This window comes from Pithys albifrons, chromosome 21 (assembly GCF_047495875.1).
Source record: "Pithys albifrons albifrons isolate INPA30051 chromosome 21, PitAlb_v1, whole genome shotgun sequence".
Taxonomy (NCBI): Eukaryota; Metazoa; Chordata; class Aves; order Passeriformes; family Thamnophilidae; genus Pithys; species Pithys albifrons.
This window is the reverse complement of record NC_092478.1, coordinates 457,107-480,117: the sequence shown is the minus strand read 5'-3', so window position 1 is coordinate 480,117 and position 23,011 is coordinate 457,107. Positions and strand designations below refer to the sequence as shown.

Here is a 23,011-nt window from a genome sequence, read left to right as displayed (position 1 = left end):
ACACATAATTAATGTGATTAGGAGCACACAGAGCTAGCATGCTCTGCTGACTGAAAAGCCCAGTAGCATAATTACTGTTTTCTGTACTAGCTCTATGTCTGAACAAATCTCAAAGCCTGGTTAGTTTTAGACTGCTGTGTAAACGTCAATAAAAATCCCAGAAGTGCCAGCTCATCAGCATTCTCAGGCACAGAAATGGTGGAAATATCACCACATTTCCATGCTGTTAACATCAGGCAAAGAAGTCTTCATTCTTCAGTCTAACCTTAGAGTTTGTAATAAGGTAACATCTCCCCCAAGTGAATGCTTATTATGAAAGCTAATTAATTGCTTTCCAGTAATGAGAAATCTTTGGTGTTCAAAGAAAGCAAAATTCACTACACAGGAATTAAACAGTGTTTATTGAAACAAAGCTCTCCCCATTTAAAGATCTGTTTCTGAACAACATCATTACAAATAAAACTACAGAAACTGAGCACACAAATATACAAAATATGTATAGCCAGGAAAAGTGAGCTAAAAAAAAATCAGTCAAAAATCCATAGTATTAATTGAAGAGAAAACTAAAGCAATGCTTTGTAGTTGCCTGGATTTCCCTGGGGGATGGAGAGTCAATGCTTATCTGCCTTCCTCAGAAGAGACAATTTTGATTAATATCAGACCCATCTGACTCAGTCTATTAAACCCTGAAGGAAGGATATTCTTCAGATATAAGAGATATGTCTTTGATTAATAATTCTACCATATTGCCATTCCAAGCATTAACAACTGTATGGCACCTGTGGAAAGTGAAAGCCTTTGAATTCTATGGAAAGGAACTAACTTTTACTAATAGACCTGTTCTCTTTTGTCCATATCTGAAAGCAGGATGACACTCTTCCTCCTACCCTCTGCTGAACAAGTCAAAGTGTCAAGGTTGTCACTACTTCCTTGCAAAGAAGACAAAATGGTTATATAATTCAGCTTTACATACAGTAAGAAAGCAAAGTTACTTTAGACATTCTGAATGGTTTGTCTCAAGACCCAGGCAGTGCCTAGAGATTTCTCTTTCGTGCTGTCACAGCTTAAAAGACCATGACAGTCTACAAATGGTGGCCATCAGAGCACACTCTTACCTGCCAGGGGGGTGTCTCCAGAGAAATGCATCAACTCACTTAGCCCACTACACTGTGTAACTAATGCCAAATGGTCACAAACAGGGCGGGGAGAAAGTCAGTGTAACGTTAACTCTGGAGTTTTTCCTGGAAGGTTTGGGTTCAACCAGCCAGCCCCAGGCCCCTCACCCCAGCTGAGCGTTTCTCCTGATGCTGGCAACCAACCTCTTGCCGTACTCTGTGTGGTTCACAGGTTTGACATCCAGTGCTGTGGCCTTAATACGAGATTCATCCTGTGGAAAGAAATTTAGCATGTAAAAGAAGAACACTAAGCACTCAAGGCATTTGGTTCTAAACTCCTTCTGCCCCAGTAACTTACTGCTCTTGGTATCTGGGTTAGCTGGGAGTGCCAACACGGCTCCCAGAGCTGTTATGCTGTTTTCATTTGAAACCAGCCACTCTTGATGAACCTGAGGGAGCAGCGTGGAGCCCTTCAGCACTCAAGACTGACGGTATTTGTGTGATCCTTGGAAACTTCTCTTCACTGTGAGCAAGAGAAACCTCTCCCCACAAACATAAGAGGAGGAAGTCACCTCCTATGGAGACAAGTCGAACTACAAAAGCCACATGCTACACGATTTGCCTTTTGGGCAATACTTACATTGTAAGTCTCCAGTTTCACTCGGATCCTGAACTCGTATGTGCTGAAGTTTGCATTCTGGAACACTTCTTCAAATGCCTGCTCGTTCTGTGGGAAGGACAAAGACAGGTTTTCATCTGCAGACACTCCAGGCTCCTGCTAGTGCCGTGAACTTTGAGAGCAGCTCAGCTTTTGTGGGGGTTGGCAAAACAGTGAAACTACCCGGACCACACGGGCAGAGCTGGGTCTTCCACCGCATTTTAGATGCCAAAACTGTAACTTAAACTTTTTAAGACAAAATAGGAAAGCTTTTTGGCTGCCTAAACAAAATAACATACAATTGCACCAATTCTGCAATCAGGTGTACCTAATAAAAACATTCTAAAACTACACAAGATTCTCTCATGGTGCCAAACTGGGTAATTCTGATGTTCTGCTACGATCACAAACTTCGACAGAATTAACTATTTCCCCATTAATTGCCTTATTAGGCATTCTGGTTTTCTGCTTATCCATCAAGGCTGTGTGTATTCTTCACGCCCTGACACAGACCTATTTAAGAGGATGTTCTATAAAAACCATGGATGCATGTTTTGAACATGCTTTTACAACCATTAGAAGACTCTATCACATTTAAACATAAGCTGCTTCAAATTACCATATGAACACTAAACATAATCATTTCTAACAGAGAATTTGTCAAAACAGTAGAAAAGGAGCAGGCAAGTTGTGGAGACTGTGAAAAAAAAAATTTATCTTTCTAAAAATGATTTGTAAGAACCTTTGCTGACATTCCAAAAGAAACCTGCAGCCCATGATGATGCCGACAGGTAATTATTAACACATTTATCTACCAGATGCACTTGACTTGATCAGTCACTGCAGCAGCAGACAGAGCATCTGATCTGGAATTGAACCCACCCCAGTTCCAGTCACATTCCAAGTGTTACATCTACTGTTTTTCACTGTGTGCAGCACTATTTTACACCACATAATAAGTCTCCTAAGGTTTAGAAAAGCACAACAAATGAAGGTGAACAGGAGCAGCTAGTTTCCCAGATTGCAGAATTTAGGTATATCCCTCCTGAATATTAAAACTCTTCTTCTGACCATCCTACAGATTAGAAGATAAGTCACTTAATAAAGCATTTGGCTTCTCTTTCCAGCTCAGTCACAAACTATGCTAACCATTAGTGAGCTGAAAATGCCCTCAGCATAGCAGTCACTGCTACCCCACATCACTCCTTTGGTAACTAACAAGCACAGTGGAGCAGCAGATGAAAAGCCTTGCACATGCATCTGTGCTTCGTGTGGTCACTGACTGTACATGAACTCAAACCATACTGTGAAGCAGAGAAAAGACTCCCACCAATTTCACAAGACACTGCATCAGCTCTATCAGAGAAAAACCACTAAGAAAAGCCTACTGCAAATGCATTGAGCACCATTTTTTAAAGGCTCATAAAAGTGTCAAATCAAAACCAATTTCTCCTGGAACACAAAGCATTCCCGCTCAAGGGCTCACTCCATATTATGTTCCATTTTCTATCCTCAGCCATTTCCATTAGGCAGCTCTTCAAAAGACATTACATGTTTGTACTGGTACATAGGATCTGCTGTCTCTCCTTCCCCACCCAGTTCTCTTCAGCATTAAAAGTGACTAAGGAATTCTGTTTAATCTGTAGCAGAGATTAAGCACGGCTGAAGAAAGAAAATATCGACAAGTTAAGGATGCCTGAAAACAGAAATGCAAAATTGCAAGCACATCTCACTGGAATTCCCCAGCAAGACATCTTCCTACAGAAGAGAGGAGCCCAGCCTTCCCAACACCACAAAAACTCAGCATCCCAGAACCACAGGCTCTACACCCCTCACCTGTACAGCCAGAGTGCAGGGAATGCCCCAACCCACCCCTGCATGTAAACTACAGGAAAACTGGCCTTGCTTTGCAGAAGCAGAGAAGGTCAACAACTGTATCTCAGGGTAACAGCCTCAACAACCCCTCCGGGTTCCTTTCCCTCCCACAGACAAGCAGTGGGTTAACCAGCAACTGGGGTAGCTGTGGAGTCCTGGAATCAACTGGCCTTAGCCTGGGAGAACAGCAATGCTTATATTCAAGAACCCATCATGCATTCCACATCATCACTTAAAAACAAAACAAAGCCATGCAGTTTTTATACAGTAGACAAGGAAAATCAGAAAAAGATTATTTTGGTTGGAAGAAAGAATAATGCAACAGAGAAGCACAGAGTAACAAAGGAAAGATAACACTTTCTGTTAGTGTTTAATGACTTAAAACCTTAAAAAGCTGCTCTCATCTGCCAAAGGAAGATCATCTCAGCATCTCTGTCAATGACCCATTTTACAAGCCATGGTTTTCATATGACCTACAGCATTTCTGATGATGTTTGGGGGGAAAAAAAGCCTTAACAGAAGTGGGCTCACACACAGTAGTTCAAAAAGCTTCCTGCCTACTTACAAAGATACATACAAAGTGTTCTGGAACTTTCTGGTTTTGTAAACAAATTTCTGGAACACATTAGGGAAAATGTTGTCAGCAATTATTGCTAAAACAGGAGTTTTTTGCAGATTCTTCCCATCTAGGTACAATGATAAAACAGCCTGTCTTTCCTTCTGGAGTCAACACTGTTAAAGCTGTCAGTCCTCTCCAGGTTGTAGCACTATCATCAGGTGATCATTTGCCTCTCAAGGTCCAGGTGATGAGGACAGGCTGATCTCCAGTTTTCAGCAGCCAAAAGAGCTCAGAAGCAGACAGACTGACTGTGGGAACAAACTATGGGGGAAACCAGGCAAATCTCTGTTCTCCAGGCAGATGGCCCGTGGAAAATAATCCTGAGGAGAGTAAACAAGTCCCTGCCAAGAACTTCAGACTGTGGAGAAGCAATGATTTGTGAACTTGTAAAAGATACTGACATGTAACATCTGGAGAACAACCTCAGGCTGAGCTGAGCTGGCCTATCACTTGAGAACTGGCAATTCAAATGCTTCACAATTGAAACAGAATATTCCTTTCTTTCACATGGCACTTTTTTGTGTTTTAACTAATTCTGTTAATTTCCACAGCAACTGCATGAACATAACCCCCTGCCTTTGCCACGTTTCCTGTCATGCACACACAGGTATCAGACCAATCTCTGATGGATCAGCATTGGTGTTCCACACAAACCTTACATCTTTTTAGGGTTGCCTAGAAAGTCAACACTACAAGAGTATTTCCTTACCAGAAGGATCAAAAAAAAGCAACAGATTTGAGGACAGCCCAATACAAGATGTGCAAAACACAGTTCAACGTCTAGACATACAGTAAAAACGTAGTAAGATACTTGACTGACCTTTTCCTTCAGTTCTCCCAGGAAAGCTGCACTTTGCCCAAGAATGAATTCTGCTGCCTCTTGAAAACAAGTCACCCACTGATACTCAACACAGTCTGCAATGGTCACCTAAAATACAACAAAAAACTAAAAGGTTATTTTGTCCAGTTGCCTATCTAGAGGAAAACAACAATACAAAAAAACTACTTCACAGCTATAGAGTTTTAAATTTCCAGTAACTATCAGAGCCCTACCTGTATGTACTTTCAGTTACTGAGGGTGAAAGGCAGTGACTTACTACCTTTTTTAAAGCTCCAGAAAATGTCACAAAACCAAACTCAAGTTAATATTGACAGTAGATTGTGTCACAGGAAAAGGCCAACAAGATCACAGTGGCAGACACTGATGGATATTCAGCTGTGTACTGCTCTCACTGACGAGGTGTGAGCAAGAACAGGTAGCCCAGAACAACCACCACCAAGGGGGACACCATTAAGTCTGCACACTGCATTTACTTTGTACATACCTGAATACTTGAGCATAAATTCATGTTTGTGTTGTGTGGAAACCAGCAAAAACATTCAAGGATAAGACAAAGCACTGAAGACCAAGAACCAGCCTCACCATGCATTTCCTGGCTGATTTTACAACTAGGAATGGGGAAAGAGGAGACACACTCTGTTCTGAAGGCCTTGAGTGTACCCTCAGTATACCCTTTATTTTCTATGAGAATAGCTCTGCTATGTAAAGTAGTTCCTAGAAGTTATCTGATGGAAATAATTAGGAAGCAGTTTGTGTTTTAGTAAGACTGCAGGGATAGTTCCCCTTTCTCTGCATGTCCACCTGGCACAGCATTTCTAAGCAGCAGATACAACCCTAATTTATAATGTAAAACAGAAAAAGATTCAATGCTTCTGGTGTAAGTGGGCATCACAATAATAATACTCCGCAGTCAACTTTCCGAAGCAGACTCCATTAAAGCATGAAACAGAACAATACCTACAAAAAACTTGTACTAAATATAGGTAGCAGCTGTAAAAGTGCAATTACTGCTCTCCAGAAATGCCATTTTACTTCAGTTTATCTTCACTACTGAAGAGGCGGAGGCCATCTGTACTCTGCACCGCGTCGCACACTCGGAAACCAGAAGCAACTCAGCCAGCACCAACTTCTTGGCAAAGAGAAAAGCTTTTAATTGGAGCACGAGGAAAACAAACTGCTAATCAGCTCAATGAAACATCCCTCACTCAGGTACAGCTTACAAACCATCTCAATACCCTCTAACTCACAGGCATCATGGACAGACAGCACCAGCTCCTCGTTCCCACCCAGAGCGGCGCTGGGGCTGCGCGGGGAACACGGCACGGCGCACGCTCGGCTCTCGCCCAGGCACTCACCAGGAGCATCATGCGGTACTTGAAGTTGGGGAATTCACGGTCACACTTCTCACAGCGGTAGAGTCCATTTTGCTGGTCTATCACCTTCTTGTTGCAATCCGGAGAGGGACATGCCTGGTACATGGAGTTCTCCTTGCGCAGATGTACAATTGTGCCCACACAGCTAAAATAATCCGCCTAGGAGGGTGAGTGTGCACCATTAGCCTCAAAATACTCAATGTTTTCCAACTCTGAATTAACACACACAAGCAAGGAACCCATACTTGGATATTCAGGATTAGAAAGCTTAACAGCTATGGATTACTGGGCAACTGTAAATCAACCCCTCTGTTGCAATAATTTTCAGGCTTCCATTATGTTAATAAAGCCCCTACAGCAAGATTATTTTGTGTTTCCATTGCAGGAAACTCCAATTGCTAGGTTTTTCTTTAGATAAAGCATATTTGATTCTCCATTGTGTCTGTTCAAATCTCCACTTTTTCACAGGATTAAGATTCTGCACTTTCCTACGCTTCTTTTGGGAACCAATACAAAAACCAGAAAGCCCATTGTGCAGCGTTACAGATAAGCATTTGATTAAACTATAGCCTACAGAACAAAATACCCACTCACCACACTAAAATAATCATCATAATGGTTTAAGACCACGGTCAAGTCTTCCAGCAGAAAAAGAGAGGTTGCTTAAGAAGCATGTGCAAAAATTGTCACACAAAATAGCTGAATACCAGCTGAAGTGGAAGTGTTCAAGGCCAGCTTGCACAGGACCCTCAGTAACCTGATCTAGGGAGTGGCATCCCTGCTCATGTGTGGGGGTTGGAACTAGATCGTATTTAAGGTCCCTTCTAACTCAAACTAGTCCATTATTTCCAAAGGGTTTTTTCCATGGATAGAAGCTCTTGTGTACCCCAAACAGCATAGCACTTAAGTCCAAAAGAAACATTAAAAATAAGTCAAGAAGCAATACAAGCCTAGAGAGGTTTCCAGATTGGAAAGCCAAAGACCTGGGGTTTATTACCAGCTTTTCTATTGACCAAGTGTGCACCCTTGAAAACCACTTCCTCCTAATGCACCCGTTTGTCCTAGAACACTTTGTGCTGTTTATATGAACATCTTTGGGGTGAAAACATCCCCCCTCCATTTATACAAGGCTTAGAATTCTCTTGCAAACACAGTATCACGTTGCATCACCAACAAGCTTGACTTTATCGCAAAAAATTATTTAATAGCATAAATTCCAAGAGAGCAAACACACACTGCTCAACACCTCGACTACTTCAATAAGCAGAATACCTGCATAATGTTCAGCTTTTTATTTTATCTCCAGTACACAAGGCTTGGACTAAGTGCCCATGCTTTACCTTATCTCCTTGTCCCAAGTTCTCAGCCTTGACTTCATACAAAGTCTTCCAGTTGGCATTTGCTCCAGCTGCTGGCCCACCCCTCACATCAGAGATCGAGGCACATTCCAGCAGCTGCCCCTCAGAGTCAAACCTGGAACCACAGAGACCAACTCCTATTTTTGGAACAGACAGACTTACGAAAAGCTTACGTTTATTTTCATGTACTCGATACATGAGGGATTTTTTATCAATGATTGCAAAGGAAACAATTACAGTAATATGTGTATATTGCAAACAAAAATAGCATTTCAGAATAAGTTAATAGTCTGACTTAATTAGCACAGTATTTTATAAACCCACAAAAGGAGGACAGCTTTGTTCTATATAACTGCAATTTGTTTGCCAGCTAGTGGTCAAACCACGCACTGCACACTTCTTAGAGGCAGCCAGATAACGAGATTTAAGGGCATCAAGATATTTCCATAATTAAAATTAAATTACATGGTACCATTATCTTCGCAGCAGCTTCGAAAGAAAAAGCAAATAGCATTGAAAAGATTATGCTTCCTCTGTTAAAATAAGAAAGCACAGCTCTTCAGCAAAAGGTTGTACTGCCGTGCCATTGTGATGGGCTTTGTGATTTCAGAAATGCACCAACAAGGCTCAAAAATTGAACTTAATTAAAGTGTGACAGTAATAGCCAAGACACACAATCAATTTTATTTTCAACAAGCCTCTGAAGCACAGAAGATCCACAGCTATGGATGGACAAATGGAGCATGCTATTTATTTTATCCATGTTTGGGTGATGTAACCAGACCCTCAACACCCCAGGATTCATGAACACGATGCTGTTAGCACTCAACCCTATTCACACACACACAAGCACCACATCTCACAATATTCACAGTGGCAGCAGACAATTAAACAGCTACCTACAGGAGAAGTAACAAACAAAGAAATCACTTTGTTTTCTCGTGATAAAAGTGCTATTTTGCTATCTGAAAAATATCTGGTGAGGACTAGACACTGGAAGATGTCAAATAGTCCCTCCATACTAACTGAGGGCATATCAGATTCCACACAATGGAAAAGCCTGTGGAAAAAAATACTGTTCTCTCAAATCATTCCTCAGAACATGGAGCTGGTCAAGCCTGATTTCATGCTGCCTTCCAAGGCTTTGGGTCAGCATGCACTACTCCCATTTCAATTTTTTAAGGTCTGTCATGGAATTAAAAGTTTTTTGAATTGAACAACTTAAGAAGAACAGCCTTCCAGGCTCTAAGGCTTCCATGCAAGAGAAGTTTCTATAGCATTGGAAGCCATATCCTCTGCCACCTTTCCTCAGTACTCAAGTACAGAGAAACAGAATAAAACAAATATTCTGCAGCAGGTTGAAATAAATCAACATAAACACACTCATACCATCCTCGGAGTTTAAAAGCCTCTGGGCTATCAGGGTTGATGACAACTGTACTCGAGGACAGGACAGACAGACTTCTACCACCAAAATCTGAGACTCTGGCTCCTTTGATGGCAATCACAGGTTGTCTGGAACCATCAAACCGTTCAGCCTGCAGGTGTGAAAAAACAGAGCATTGGCAGCACGTTACAGCAAAGGTACTGAACCTGGGGTCATAATTCACAGATCAGGACAAGAGATCAAACCTGAATCAAATCATCTCACAGTATCTGAAAGGTAAGATTTGGAACGACGTCATTAGAGTTTAAGCAAAGGCAGCAAACAATTAAAGGTGTAATCCAAGAGCCTGTTTCCCAGGGAAACAGAGAATCCCTCAGTTACACCACTAGTTTGTTAAAAAGGATTGATCCCCGCCATTAGCAGTTTTACACCAGCATTTTAGAAAGGGAGATGAGGTTATGGGAATGAACACAGGAGAAATTCTTTCATCAGGAGATCAACTTGCTCAGCTTGACTGAGCCAACCACGTCCATTCTATCAGCAGTTAAAGAGGACAGGTGCAGCTATGCTGACCAAACACTTTTTGTCAACTTTCCATTTTCTGTTTTTTCCCATAAAGCTGCTTTCATGTTGCTCAACTGCCATCACTTTGTTACCTGAATAGTCTGACACTACCAAAGGACCTCATGGCATGAGTAAGGTTTTGTAAGGTACAGATTTTCTGGACCCCACCACCACTTAACAGGCAAAGGGAGGATCATTGGCTTAAAGATAAAAAACAAAATGGAGTTGCAGTCGTATTCACTGTATCCATGAGACACAAAACCATATCCTAGCAGTCATGGCAATGACTGTTATAAAGGACATGGAGATTCTAACCCTAACTGTGCCAGCTGCAAGCCACATATCAGTCCCCCTCAATGCTTATTGAGTCTCTCTTCTACAAGCAAGCAAACAGATTTAATTCTGTGAAGTGCAGACCCCGATCTCTGTTGGAAGTTATGGCAGGAATTGAATACCAGTAGTCTCTCCTGTAACAACCTGGTTCAACCTCAAGACTTTGTGATAATGAACTTCAAGTTTACTTCAGTTCTACCAGCAGATGGATAATGGTGTTTAGGTACCTACAGTATCAGTGCACTCGACCATTTAGCATAAAGCACCCCTGTCAAGCTGGCAGGATCACTCCCACTTTATACACCAGAAGGTAAAACCCTAACAGCAGTGGAAAACAAAGTAGCCTGTTAAAAAGATAAGGAAGCAGTTTACTGCAACTACTCAAACTTTCGCTTCCAAGGCTCTGGTGCTTTAAACTCCTGGTTTGAGATACAGCCTCTCAACCACCTTGTTGTGCAGCAATTTATGCAGGGCAACGTGTGTCCCACCCTACAAATAAAATTCATCTCAAATGAGACAGCTATAGCCACCAGGCTTTTCCATAATCAAGCTGCAACTCATACCCTTTCCTAAACCAGGAGCCTGTTACCTTCAGTAGTTTGGCTTGAGACATAATGTCTGCAGTTGTTCAGAACACATTAGTCAGATCATGTCAGCAGTTTGTCAGAGAAAGGTTAAGAACATCACACCTGAATGCAACCAGACAGTCTTTCACCTTCTCTTGGCCCCTGATCCTTAAACACCAAGGACTGTGTCACTGCTGTGTCCATCTCGGATGACAACAGCACTTCCTCACCCTGCACAAAGGAGCCTTTGCTTAAGGACAGGTAAGAGAGCACATACCTCATTTCCCCACAGCGTAGCTGTCACCAGTTTCCCTGATGTATCCATCAGATGCACATTCCTCTTTGAAACCTCCCTATTGTTAGCTTTCACTGTGATTTTACTGACATCTTCATAGCTCTTACAAACTCCAATTACATCTGAAAAACAGTTACTCAAAGGTCACAATTGGGGAATACAAGACCACAAGAGAAGCATTCAAACCTACTGTCAGATTTTTACCTTGTATCCTAGCTCCCTATTCAAATGAAATCTGATATGGAAATTAAGTGTATTATGGTAGGAATGCTCCACTACAGAACTCTTCAGTGCTTTAATTTTGTTGACACATTCATTAAGATATTCATGAATGCAAGCCTCACCACATTAGAGAGATCAAGGCATTGTACTATCTTTTCCCATCACAGTCTGTCAAAGGACTTGAGTCCTGATCATGTAACACACACTTGCTGTTAAAGCACAAGCAAGAGCTTCGCAAGCAACTGTAACACAATGAAGCAACTGGAAGCTGCAACTTAAACAAGTCTGCACCTCTGGGTAGCACGAGCTAATACAAACCCCTCTGCACTCCCTACAAATACACCATTTTTAATATTACAAATCAACCTCTAAAATTCCCAGCTGAATGTCTCTGAACGACAGGCATTTTGTGCCTCTGAAACCTGAGAACCCTCACCCCCACCCAAGCCTCCAAATTTTTCAGGGTACTCTGCCCAACAAATTACAGAAAAACAAACCTCCAATACTTCACAAAGCAAGCCAAAACAGTCATGCAACTTGGACTTGGATGCAATTAATTATGCCAAAATCACTACAGAGATAATTAGATAGTGAAAGAAAGCAAGATCACAGAAGGTATGAAATGCACACGTGCCGAGCAAGGACATTTTTCTTTCCGCCCTTTTCTGTGGAAAACAATGACCATAGTACAATAAACAAGTATCATTTACTGCCTTAAGTTTGAAGAAGAAGTTTAAAGAAAACATATTACACATTGTTAGAGAACAGGGCAAAGACATCCAAACAGGAAAACTGACTGAAGCATCACGGGTTAATTTCAACTCGGAGATGACAAGACTCACATTCAAAGCACCATATGCTCAGTATTCAGGACACACACAAACTTCAAAGCATTAGGGTTTGCCATTTTGCTACTTAGACTGACCAACAATGGAGTCTTTGGGCGTGTTCTCCAAGTCAGCGATGGATACGAAATCAAACTGAACGGATGGAATGTGCTGGGCATCGTCACAGGGCACAACTGAAGTGTCATTACTGAATGTAATCTCATAGTCATTCTTAACAGCTGAATATTGCTTGTTAGCAGTCTTCAAATGGCCTTTGGTAAAATAATATACCTACACGAGAAAGCAATGAAATGGGGTATTATCAGCAGTCAGAGAAAATAGACTGTGTTCACCTTTAAAAATTCTTGCTGTGCAGAAGTTCCTCTTTTCTAACTCCTGTCAGTCTAAGAAAGCACAAAGATACCATACCTTGTTCAATTCAATGAGTGGAAAGAACTTGTCTGCTTGATCGTTGAATGCAGTAGCTCTAATCTCACCCTGCAGGAAAATAGAAGAGCTGGTCAGGACTGAAATTTGGCATGAAAAAAGATTAAAAAAAAATCTTTGCACTGTTTAGTGGCATCAGTTCTGCAGACACAGTGGGGTCTGCCAGGCTTGCTCCAGGCATGTGAGAAACAAACAACGCTCTCTTCACATTTGTAGTTATAGCTAAAATGACATATCCTACACCTGACAATCACACCTCATATTCAAGTCTCATTAGTGTATCTACTGCTTCAGATTAGAAGGCACAAGAACTGTATCCATCATATACACCTCTGAAAATGCCAGTGAAACTGGCATTGATAAAATAAATTCAAATAGACCCCACAGCTCCACAAGTTAACAGGCAGTATATTGCAATGGCTCCCACACTGACATGATGTCTTTAAGAAAGAATTAATAACAATTATACACTCACTAGACATAAATAGTTTTTTTAAAAAAAAGTTTAATACAGACAGTATGCAGAGAAAACAAATGCCTGGTGACAAGACATTACATTATTAACCTCACATTTTATACTCAATATAATCCAGCAGAATCTTGTTTGTTTTCACGACAGAAGGCTATAATTTGATAAGAGGCTTGACAAACTGCAACTTTAGTTAGATTAACCAGATACCATTCCCCAAACAAACCACAGTGGAAATTTCTTAGCATTACAGTAATTTGTACTCTCGATTTCCTCATGAAAATTGAAAGCTTGTATCTTGGAGGCAATGCTTTTCTCACTCCCCATTTTGTAAGGTGCAGCTCAGCAAAGGATGAAACGTCACTCTCAATCTACAGGAAACCTCCACAACCCTCAGCATTAGATTGTCAGTTTGCATAAACAACTATATTTTGAAGCTGCAAAAATCCAGTCACACGCTATAGACCTTGATGAAAAATAATCAGCAATGCTGCACATTTAAGACTTCATTCTGGATAAAAACTGGCACGTTGATGTGCAACTTAATGAATGCAGGAATACAAGTTTCAGTTGCAATAAGAAAAAAAATCATTTCCTATAACACACTTTATTTCCTCTATTCTGTCTTTATGAAGGGTTCATCAGCATCTGGCATACATTATCTTTGTCTCACCATATGACACTTACACTTTCATCAACCAGCTCTATAGAAAAGAGCTTCCCTTCGCCACGGGAGTTGCTCCACGTGCGGATCTGGCCTTTCTGGGTCACACGAGCACAAATGGTCCACCTGAAATTGTGCAAGAAATCACTGTACTGTATACATTCATTTTTTTAAAGAAACAGATTGAATTGACAAACGTTTGGGACTGGAATGTCACTGTCTAAAAGCCAGAATCGTCCCACAGCACCTCAGCAACTCCACCTTCTTTTCCGCTGCGTTCTATTTTAATGGCCTACACCATTAAAGGCAGAACGTTGTAAAGAAGGCAACAAAGCAGCCATAAAGTATGATAATAATAGTGAACAATCCTTCTGCATTGAAGCAGGCCTCAAATCTTTTACTCTTCTAGGGTACATTTCTCACACAGCAGTTTGCCTGTTCTGAAAAGCCACGCTAGAACTCAAGAGCTCAATTATAGGATTCACATTTAACTTGAGTAATCAAATCAGTTTGCATAACTTAAAAATGTCATTCACTAAATAATTACATCCTCATGCTTTTCAACAGCACAGTAGCCAAAGTGAAAAGCTTACTGAGCTGTTTTGTCATTAATTTACCCAAAAGAAGGTTGCTTTAGGAAAAAAAACCAGAGAATTCAACCAATTTTCAACTAAAATATTAAAAACCTATCAAGCCCAGCAGGGCAGCTGCACCAAGACAATGCCAAGGCAAATCTGAGATTGCTGGAGTGTTGATGCAATTTTAAAAGATCAAAAAATCCCTCCAAAAAACCACAACACCTTCCTCCCCCCCAGAAAACAAAACCCCAAACAAGAAAAAAACCCCAACAAAACAAAACCCATCAGCTGTTTCCATGGAGGGGTTTTATTGCTCTGGGTGGTTTTCTGGCTATTGTTGGGTTTGTTTGAACTTAACCAATAAAGTCAAAAGAACTCAATGAATAATTTGACAGAGATCATACATGAAAAAGCAAGAAGAAACTACTGCTCCTTCCTGCCTGAGACATGAGGAATGCCTGGCAAAGCAGACTCACTTGGACTGGTATGGGTTCAAGCTGGCGATGGGCACCACTTTGGCCTGGGACCCCCCCGGCGTCTTCCCTGTGCTGGGAGCACTTGCTCTTCCAAACTGGTGGGAGGGAGCGTGGTACTTGGGAGCAGCAGGACCTGCCAGCAAACACAACAAAGCAGAATTGCAGCCTCGCACAAACCAACTCACGCTGCAAGGTCAGGCAGAACCTTTCCCACCATGCCATGGGGAATTTTCTGGGCTGCAAAATGCTGCAGAAGAGACACTCCCAGACCTTTAGAGCACTTGTACTGGAAGTGGAGATGTCTCCAGTAACCACTTAACACAGTTTAAGTGGGAAACAACTATTTAGCAAAATAACAGAATCACAGAATGGTTTGGGTTGAAAGGGACCTTAAAGATCATCTTGTTCCAATCTCCTGCCATGGGCAGGGACACCCCACTCTGGACCAAGAGCCCCATCCAACCTGCTCTTGAGAACTTCCAAGGATGGTACATTAAACTTGAGATCTGCACCACCTGATGGAGTAACTAAGGAATGGTACCCCACAATCACATAATTTTCTGACATGAAGTGATATTGGTAGTTCCAAACTCAAACTTGTCAATGTATAAGCACAAAACTCTTATAATAAGCTGTAAGTAATGAAGGGGAAGTTTGTTTTCTGCTCCGAGTTTCTACGCAAATGTCAAAATTTTACAATTTAAAAATACTCTTTAAACACTGGGATAAAGAATACAGACAAGTTAAAGCAAGAATTAGGACTGACAACTTTTTAGCACAAAAAAAAATTCTACAGACTGACATTTAAATTGACTGCTTCTTTCAGTATCACAGTGAAATCTTGATCAAAAAAAACATGCTTCTGGATGTGCTATCAAGTAATTTCAGTTCTGCACCACCTAAACTGTTTGGCCTCTATATCTGAGCATCAGTAACAGACTTGTTGGCCAGGTCCAAACTGCAGTTTAATTTTGGTGACCACAGTATGAAGAAATGTACCTTGAATAAAGTTGTTTCCTATTTTTTTCCCTTGGGGAAAAGGAAAGGGGGACAGTTTTCCCCCACTTCCCCTTTTAAATGCAAGTGCACAGTAGCCTCTTGAGAGAATTTCCCTTGTCAAGCTACAGGTTACTCTTCAATGGAGCATTTCTTGTGCCACACCGTCACAGAAAGGATTGTATTTAAATTTAAGCTGTAGTTTCTCACTAAACAAATGGAAACCAGAATTCCTGCCCAGGATTAGTCTTACCTGCTACTGACAAATTGCCATTTTGTTGCTGTGGGCTTGCTGCTGGAGCTGCAGAGCGTTGCTGCCCTTGCCCTGGTAATAAAGGAAAAAACACCAGAGTAGAGCAAGGAGCACAGTAATGACAGCCTTTTAGGAAATAAGACCTGCATGAAAAAAATAATTTAAAACACAGAGAACATGCTGAAATTCAAGTGCCATAAGACAGAGGAGTAGCAAGCTATCTGTTGAACATTACCATGGAGGAATTTCAGTCAGATCTCTTTCCTCAAGCAACTGCTTTCTACTTGGAAAGAACTCAGGGCTGACAGTGATTTAAAAGGACAGCCCCAAAGTAATCTTGACAACTTTTCAGAGTTTACTGGCTGCTATTGCTCTGACAGGTAGTTTCTGCTACTACCTAACAGCTAAGATAAAAACTGTAGAGAATTCTGTCTTAGAACTCAGAAAGGGCCAAAAACCCACCGGGTAAAGTCAAGCCTGAAGTTAACACAGGACAAAGAAAACACTTGCTGTATTTTATTTCCAAAATATGAAGATACTTGGTGGGTGATGGAGTCATCACTTCAGCATTCACCAGGGCCCTCCTTGGCACACAGCAGTACATTGCTTAGGGAGCAAAGTGATGCCATAGCAGGTATGTATCATCCATTTTTTTAGATTCCAGGACTTTTACTTGCTTTAAATTGATGATAAATTACATGAGAAAGAGCAGACTGACATATCCAGAGAAAAAGTACATTAAAAGACTAATGTACCATTCAAAAAATTGAATTCCTTTACAGAACAATTTGCCTCTAGATGAGAAAATATCCAACACTTTTGTCCTTTTGGATACTACTAATTCTTAAGCCACTGGCTTGCAAGACCTACACCTGAGCAGGCAAAGCCTCCCTGACTTGGGACGTGAGGAGAAGATGGTCAGAGAAAGTGGAAAAGGTCAGACCAAGCCTGTAAACATGACAAGGAACAAAAGAAGAGAATCCCATGACAGAAGGATGGCACAAAACTATGGTAAAGGAGCAAAGCAACAAAAGGAGACCCTGATGTGGTACAGCCTACAGAGGTAACCCTCTGGTTATGTTTAATCCAAAACAAGGTCCTTGCACAAAACCCACTCTGATCCTCTAACTTGCTGCAGTAGAGCCACATCAGTAGAGTCACATCAGTGAACTGGTGACAGAAGTCTCCCTGGCAACAGCATGACGTCAAACAGCAAAATGTGTATTTGCTGCAGGTTCCACTAGATGGAGGAGCCAGGTCTCACCCTCACTCAGTGGCCTCAGGTGCTCAGAGGGTCAGCACTCAACACCCAAATTCACTTTGTGCAAGAGAAGGCAGGAAAAAAACCCAACAAAACACATTAAGAGAAAATTATGTTTGGTCAGGGAAAGAATAGCCAGGCAGAACAGGAATGTGAATACGAAACAGCAAGAGGCTTCCTTGCTACTTTTGTGCCAAGTGTGTTTTTTCTCTAGGAATTTTAAAAAAACACACCAAAAACCAAACCAAAGGCCACCACATACATTAGAACACTTGGTGTTATGAAACACAAACCCGCATTTTAATGGCTGCCTACCCACAGCCCAGTGTTTCTCAACACAGTAAGAATAAATTCACACATCTGTGCATGTGTTCAAATACAGAAGCAGCAGAAATATCTCTCCAATTTTCTCGCTTGTAGAGCCCAGGGACTCCTAAACTGTGATTTTTGGTGGCTGGTGGCCTACAGATCACTTGAAGTGCTCAGAAAACCGACGTGACTGCCTGGTTTTTGCTGCTAGTTTTTATTAGCAGGAGGTGAAAAACTCACTTGAAATACCTGATCACATTTCTGCTGTATATACTGGGTTAGGCAAACCCAAGACCTTTAGCTGGAGCTGCCCCACAGCCCACTGAAATGCAATAACCAGCCAACAGGAATCCTCTGCTTCCAATAATTTGTTACCAACAGTTTCTGCCACAGTGCCCTGACACAAAACCTGCCCTGGAACTGAGCAGCAGCACAGCAGTGAAGGAAGAGAAGGGATGAAAATGCACTTTGAAAGAACACACACCTAATTGCAGTGGTGGGGAAGGACAAGGATAAAGAGTTCAAGTGAATGTAGAATTATATAAACATTTCAACATTGAAAGATTAATGACAGAGGTTAAACATAAGTAGCAAATAATTGTCATAGTGAAAAGAAAGTCCAGCGTTGGAGTAACTTGAATGAGATTAACAACAGTAATAACACAACCATCTAGTTTTCAACAAGAACTAAACTGTTCAGTCTTAATTTTCAATACTACTGTGAAATGCTGCCTGAAAAGTTTTTATGATTTGTAATAAGAAGACTGTGTCTTCTGCTTCCTTGTTAGGCAGATTAACCACCTCCTGCTCCTGTGTGAAGTGGCCACGAGCCAGTTTGTCACCCCCCTGGGCCCCACTCTGCTATTACAGGCTGGGAAGGAATATGCCTTAATCCTAGGGCTGCCAATTTAAGGTCTGTATTTCAAGTAAAATCAAAAGGAAGACTAAAGACACATTTTTAAATACCTGAACAAAGTATATTCAAGATGCTTGTTCTGCATTGGCTGAGTGTCCCTCAAAAATACAATTTCCCAACATACACAGAAACTTAAAGAATCTGCAAGTTGAAAGACAGCTCTGCCATTTCATCAAGACCTTCATGACAAATCTGACAGCCTGTACAGCAGCAGGGTTGGGTTAAGCAGACTTAATATAAACTATTACCATCTTCTGTAACAGAATCCTTACTTAGTATCAAATAAAAAGTTATGATGCCTGCAGAGTAACATCAGTATTAAAATGAAATACACAACACATCAATTCTGGCATCTCTTTAGTGCAAGCCCACACTTACTATGACCACAAACCTATGACATCTCCAAAAGCTTTGATTTGAAACCTTCACTGCCAAGTGCTTTTGTAAGCCCAATAAGGAACACAACTTTGATCAGAGTAATGATAATTTTACCAGATTTTATAGTCTTAAAAGAGTATTTTCAGCTCAGTTCTGTCAGATACCATGTTCTCAGTCGTTTCTAGGCAACAATGTAACTGAAAAACACTATAGTTCACAAGCTCATGTATCACATAAGCAGGGACATGGAAGAAAGGTACAAAACAGTCTGCTCAGGAGCTATTCTGAAAATCTTGGTCTCTACAGCAACTGTGGGATTAAACCATAAAATCTGAGATGTCAACACATTTTTAAACAGCAATTAGCTAAGTAACTATCAAAGGAACAAAGGATTTTTTAGGCTCATTTAACAAATGCCCCTCTAATTCCCTTGGGAGAAGAAAAATTAATGAAGAAAGATGTCTTTGCCTTTGCAACAAAGTCTAATTCCTACTTCGTTCAGTAAAGTAGATTTTTAACCAGATCAGCAGTGTACCCACCACCACTGTTTGTCCAAAATACCCTACAGAAAACTCTTCCCAACTAATATGTGATCCCTTAATAATAAAAATATATTAATTCACTTCTACAAGTTAAAAAAAATCTACATGAAGAGCTATTTGGTATTAAATTTCAGCGATTATCTGTATATACCTCACAGGCAGAGCTGTTCAAGTATTTTCTCCAAGAGTTTATTATTCTCCCTCTTTTTTAAAGTTCAGAACTGGAAGAACAAGAGACCTTTGAATGTATCTCGGGGGGGGGGAAATGTTTTAATTTTAAAAACATTTGCATGAGAAGTGTTAAGTTCAGAACATGGAAAATGAAGAACACAGTTGCTTATATAATTTAACAAAACTAAATAGATTTAGCAGGTCAGATTAAGGTCTGCCCAGTGCACCACCCTTTTCTGGGATGGCAGGGGGGAACTGGTGCTTAGGGAGGTCTGTGCTGGCCATGTTTCTATACCAGTCTCTCATCCATGTCCTTGGAGCAATCTCAGTTTTAGTGCTTCCTGCACCCAACGTTCATGCAGAGGATGTATTGTTATGTTTAACAGCCCTTAATGGATTTCTCTTTCACATCTAATGCTTTTTGAACCTGTGCCAATTTTTGGCACCTACTTCACCAAGTTCCATAATTTAACTGTGCAGTTCAGGGGTGCAGCCTTTGTTTTAAAACCACTGCCTGACAAGATGAGAACTAAAGAGCACCAAATGAATGTAGAAAACAGAGGGAGACTCATCATTCTTTATTCATCCCCTCCATGCCATCTTATACTTTTATAGATCATTATTCCATCTTCCTCCTGCTGTTTTCTTTCCAGACAGAGGAAATTATAATCTATTTGATTACTCATTATGAGGAGACATAAAAGAGCTTCCGTTTACTTACTGGAACTCGAGGCAGAGACCACTAACATATAATAAAAACTTGTCAGTGTTGTAAGGTAGATCCTCCCAATACCATGGGGAGACTGAGGTCTTCAGCAATGGTGTAAAGTTTATTAAACTATGAACAAAATCCATCTTGTGTTACACAAACAGAAAGGATTTCAAGACCTGGACATCACTGCTCCAGACATAAGAAAACTGAACATGTCTGATTGCTTTTTTTAAGTGAAAGAAACAAGACAGGTGAAAGGCTCTCAGAGCAGACAGAAAGGCATTTGCTTCCTGACACTCACCTTCATTGTACGGCTGTGGATTGCCAATATTCCCACCAACCTCGTCAGCAGTTTTCAGGATGTTTAAATCCATCAGTATAACCACTCTCCTACAACACAGAACAAACAACACAGACTGTCACTCCCTCAGCAGATCCATCAGACTCTGAATATCCTTTGCTGCAGGTAAGAGAATGAAACATTAGGGGCTGATTCCTTGGAGGAAGGATCTGGAAGAGAAAAGCTCTCCACTGCAAACTCAGCACTCTCTTGAGGGACAAGCAGGCTTGAAACAGTATCACACTGCAGGAAGGACAGATCCCACAGCTACAGAAAATACTTTAAACACGATGTTGTTTCAAGCACCAAAACCATACCAGATTTTACAAGATATATTCCCTGCCTCAATAGTTGCTGTAGTCTCAAAGAATACAAACCTCAGTTCATACACTGCTAGACACATACATAGTTTTTCTGTAATAACTTCACCTGGATCTCTTCTCTTTTTTCAGTATCTTACCTGCTCAAAGTTTTCCTCCCATCTTATTTCCTCAAATTTTAACAAAAATCCAGATTCCACAATACCTAAATAGTAAGGTGCCTCTACCATTTCTTTTCCACAGCAGAGAATTTTAAGTGAATTTTAAGTGAATTTTAAGTGAATTTTAAGTGAATTTTAAGTGAATTTTAAGTGAATTTTAAGTGAATTTTAAGTGAATTTTAATGAAGCCTTATACAATATTTGGAATAATCCAACTGGAGTTGTTGTATTGCAACTGGAAACTTTAAATTACCAAATCACTGCACTGGACATATCAGGTCCCACTAGAGTTCACATTCTGCAATTTGTTTTATTCCTTCAATTGCTGGTGCTGTGACTTTCCCTCTTGCACCCTAAAGCCTGAGTATTTTCAGATAACCCCAACCAAAGCATTTGGCCTCTGGTCATGAAGTGCAGAGTCCCCACTAATGCTGCTGCCTTTCTGTAGAACTGCAAGCACAGAAACCCAAATACCTTCCATCTTTCAGGCTGTTGACAATGAACCTGTTGACCTGGCAAACACATCGGGCTGCCAGGCGCTGCTCCTCCACCAGGGGGTTCAGCTGTGTTGCCAACATGAACGCTGCAGGAGAGAAGGAAAACACTGAAACAACTCCCACATTCCGGCCCCAAAGGGGCTGCCGTGGCTGGACACAACCCTCCAGCCAGTCAGGCATCCCCCTGGATCTACAGCTGGCTCAGTTTGTTAAGACATGGAAAACAGCTCAACTGCTGACAAGTCACCAAAACTGAGTACAAACTACACTGTACTTATTCTCCACACTTCAGAGTGCAGGGGCATCTAGAATGATTGTATACCAAAGAAGTGAGAAAAAGATGAAGCTAAATTACCCTAAAATCACTGTAAAAATTATAGTATTACGTATGTTTCTATATTTTCATTATATCCTTATCAAGTTAAATGCTTAAGGCTCACAAAGAAAGTTTTGGAAGAAAAAGATTTCACCAAATGATAAAATGCAGTTTCACACTTTGGAGTCTGTGGCCCAGCATGAGCCACATTCTCCTTCCGTATTCATCACTTTACCCCCAATCACTGGACCAGACACTTTATCACCATTAGCACCTGCACACTTAAACAAACGCCCCTGCAGCTCGTCATACTCACAGGACAGGGTGTTAACGCCATCGCTCATCAGCACTCGGTACCGCGGGGGGCCCGTTCCTGTCGCAATAGCCCGAGTATTCTGGGGCAAAATGAACCACGTTACTCTCTGGCATTAGGCATTTTGTCACTTCAAAAACAGAACGTGACACCATCAGCAAATGGTTTTATCTATTCAACTTCTTGAGTATTGATATCAACAGCATAGTCCAAGTAATACGAAACAAAATTAAAATAATTAAAGAGCCAACAGCCTCCTTGGCTCCTCCGCAGAGCGAGTTTGGCTGCACTCAGAAGCCTCTGGAAGCACACGCAGACACTGAGGGCCTGGCACAGGAGGGACAGGGCAGGACTCACCATGACCTGCAGTACGGGCTTGGACACGCTCTCCCCCTGCATGATGGCCTGGAGAATAAAATGAAACCGAACTTCAGAAAAGTGTCACCTCCTCCCCCGGGAAGGCCTCGACACCCACAGCTACAGAACCGCAGAATCCCTGAGGCTGGAAAAGACATCGAGTCCAACCTGTGCCGGGTTCCGCCTACGGAGCTGACTGAGGGGGAACTGCCGTGGACGGACAGAGACACCGCTGTGGCCGTCACTGCTGGACTCGGCCGGCCCCTCCCGGCTCCGGGTCTGGTTCTCCCCTCAGGCCCGGGCCGGACTCGGTGCCCGGGCCCGGTATGCCCTCCCGCCCCGTCCCAGGACCCGTCCCAGCCCGGGCCCCCTCACCGCGATGGCCCCTTCGCTCAGCCGCACGCTCATGGCGCCGCTGCCGCCAAATCCTCCCGCCGCCGCCGCCGCCGCTCCCCTCCTTCCGGCGCGGTTACGTCCCGCCGTGCGCCCCTGCCAGCGCAGC

The 23,011-nt window shown here is 41.7% G+C and overlaps 1 protein-coding gene across 1 annotated transcript; it reads right to left on the bottom strand.

Moving 5' to 3' along the window:
* Positions 1–382: 382 nt before the first annotated feature.
* RPA1 (replication protein A1) lies at positions 383–22,967 on the bottom strand. Its single transcript, XM_071575207.1, has 17 exons — positions 22,885–22,967; positions 22,510–22,557; positions 22,156–22,234; positions 21,501–21,609; positions 20,507–20,595; positions 15,917–15,988; positions 14,668–14,800; positions 13,637–13,739; positions 12,463–12,531; positions 12,132–12,324; positions 10,967–11,106; positions 9,229–9,377; positions 7,822–7,954; positions 6,464–6,640; positions 5,088–5,195; positions 1,756–1,842; positions 383–1,387 (listed from the first exon to the last, which is right to left on the bottom strand). The coding sequence occupies exons 1-17, from the start codon at positions 22,915–22,917 to the stop codon at positions 1,280–1,282; spliced, it is 1,830 nt and encodes a 609-aa protein (XP_071431308.1). The 5' UTR covers positions 22,918–22,967; the 3' UTR covers positions 383–1,279.
* Positions 22,968–23,011: the final 44 nt, after the last annotated feature.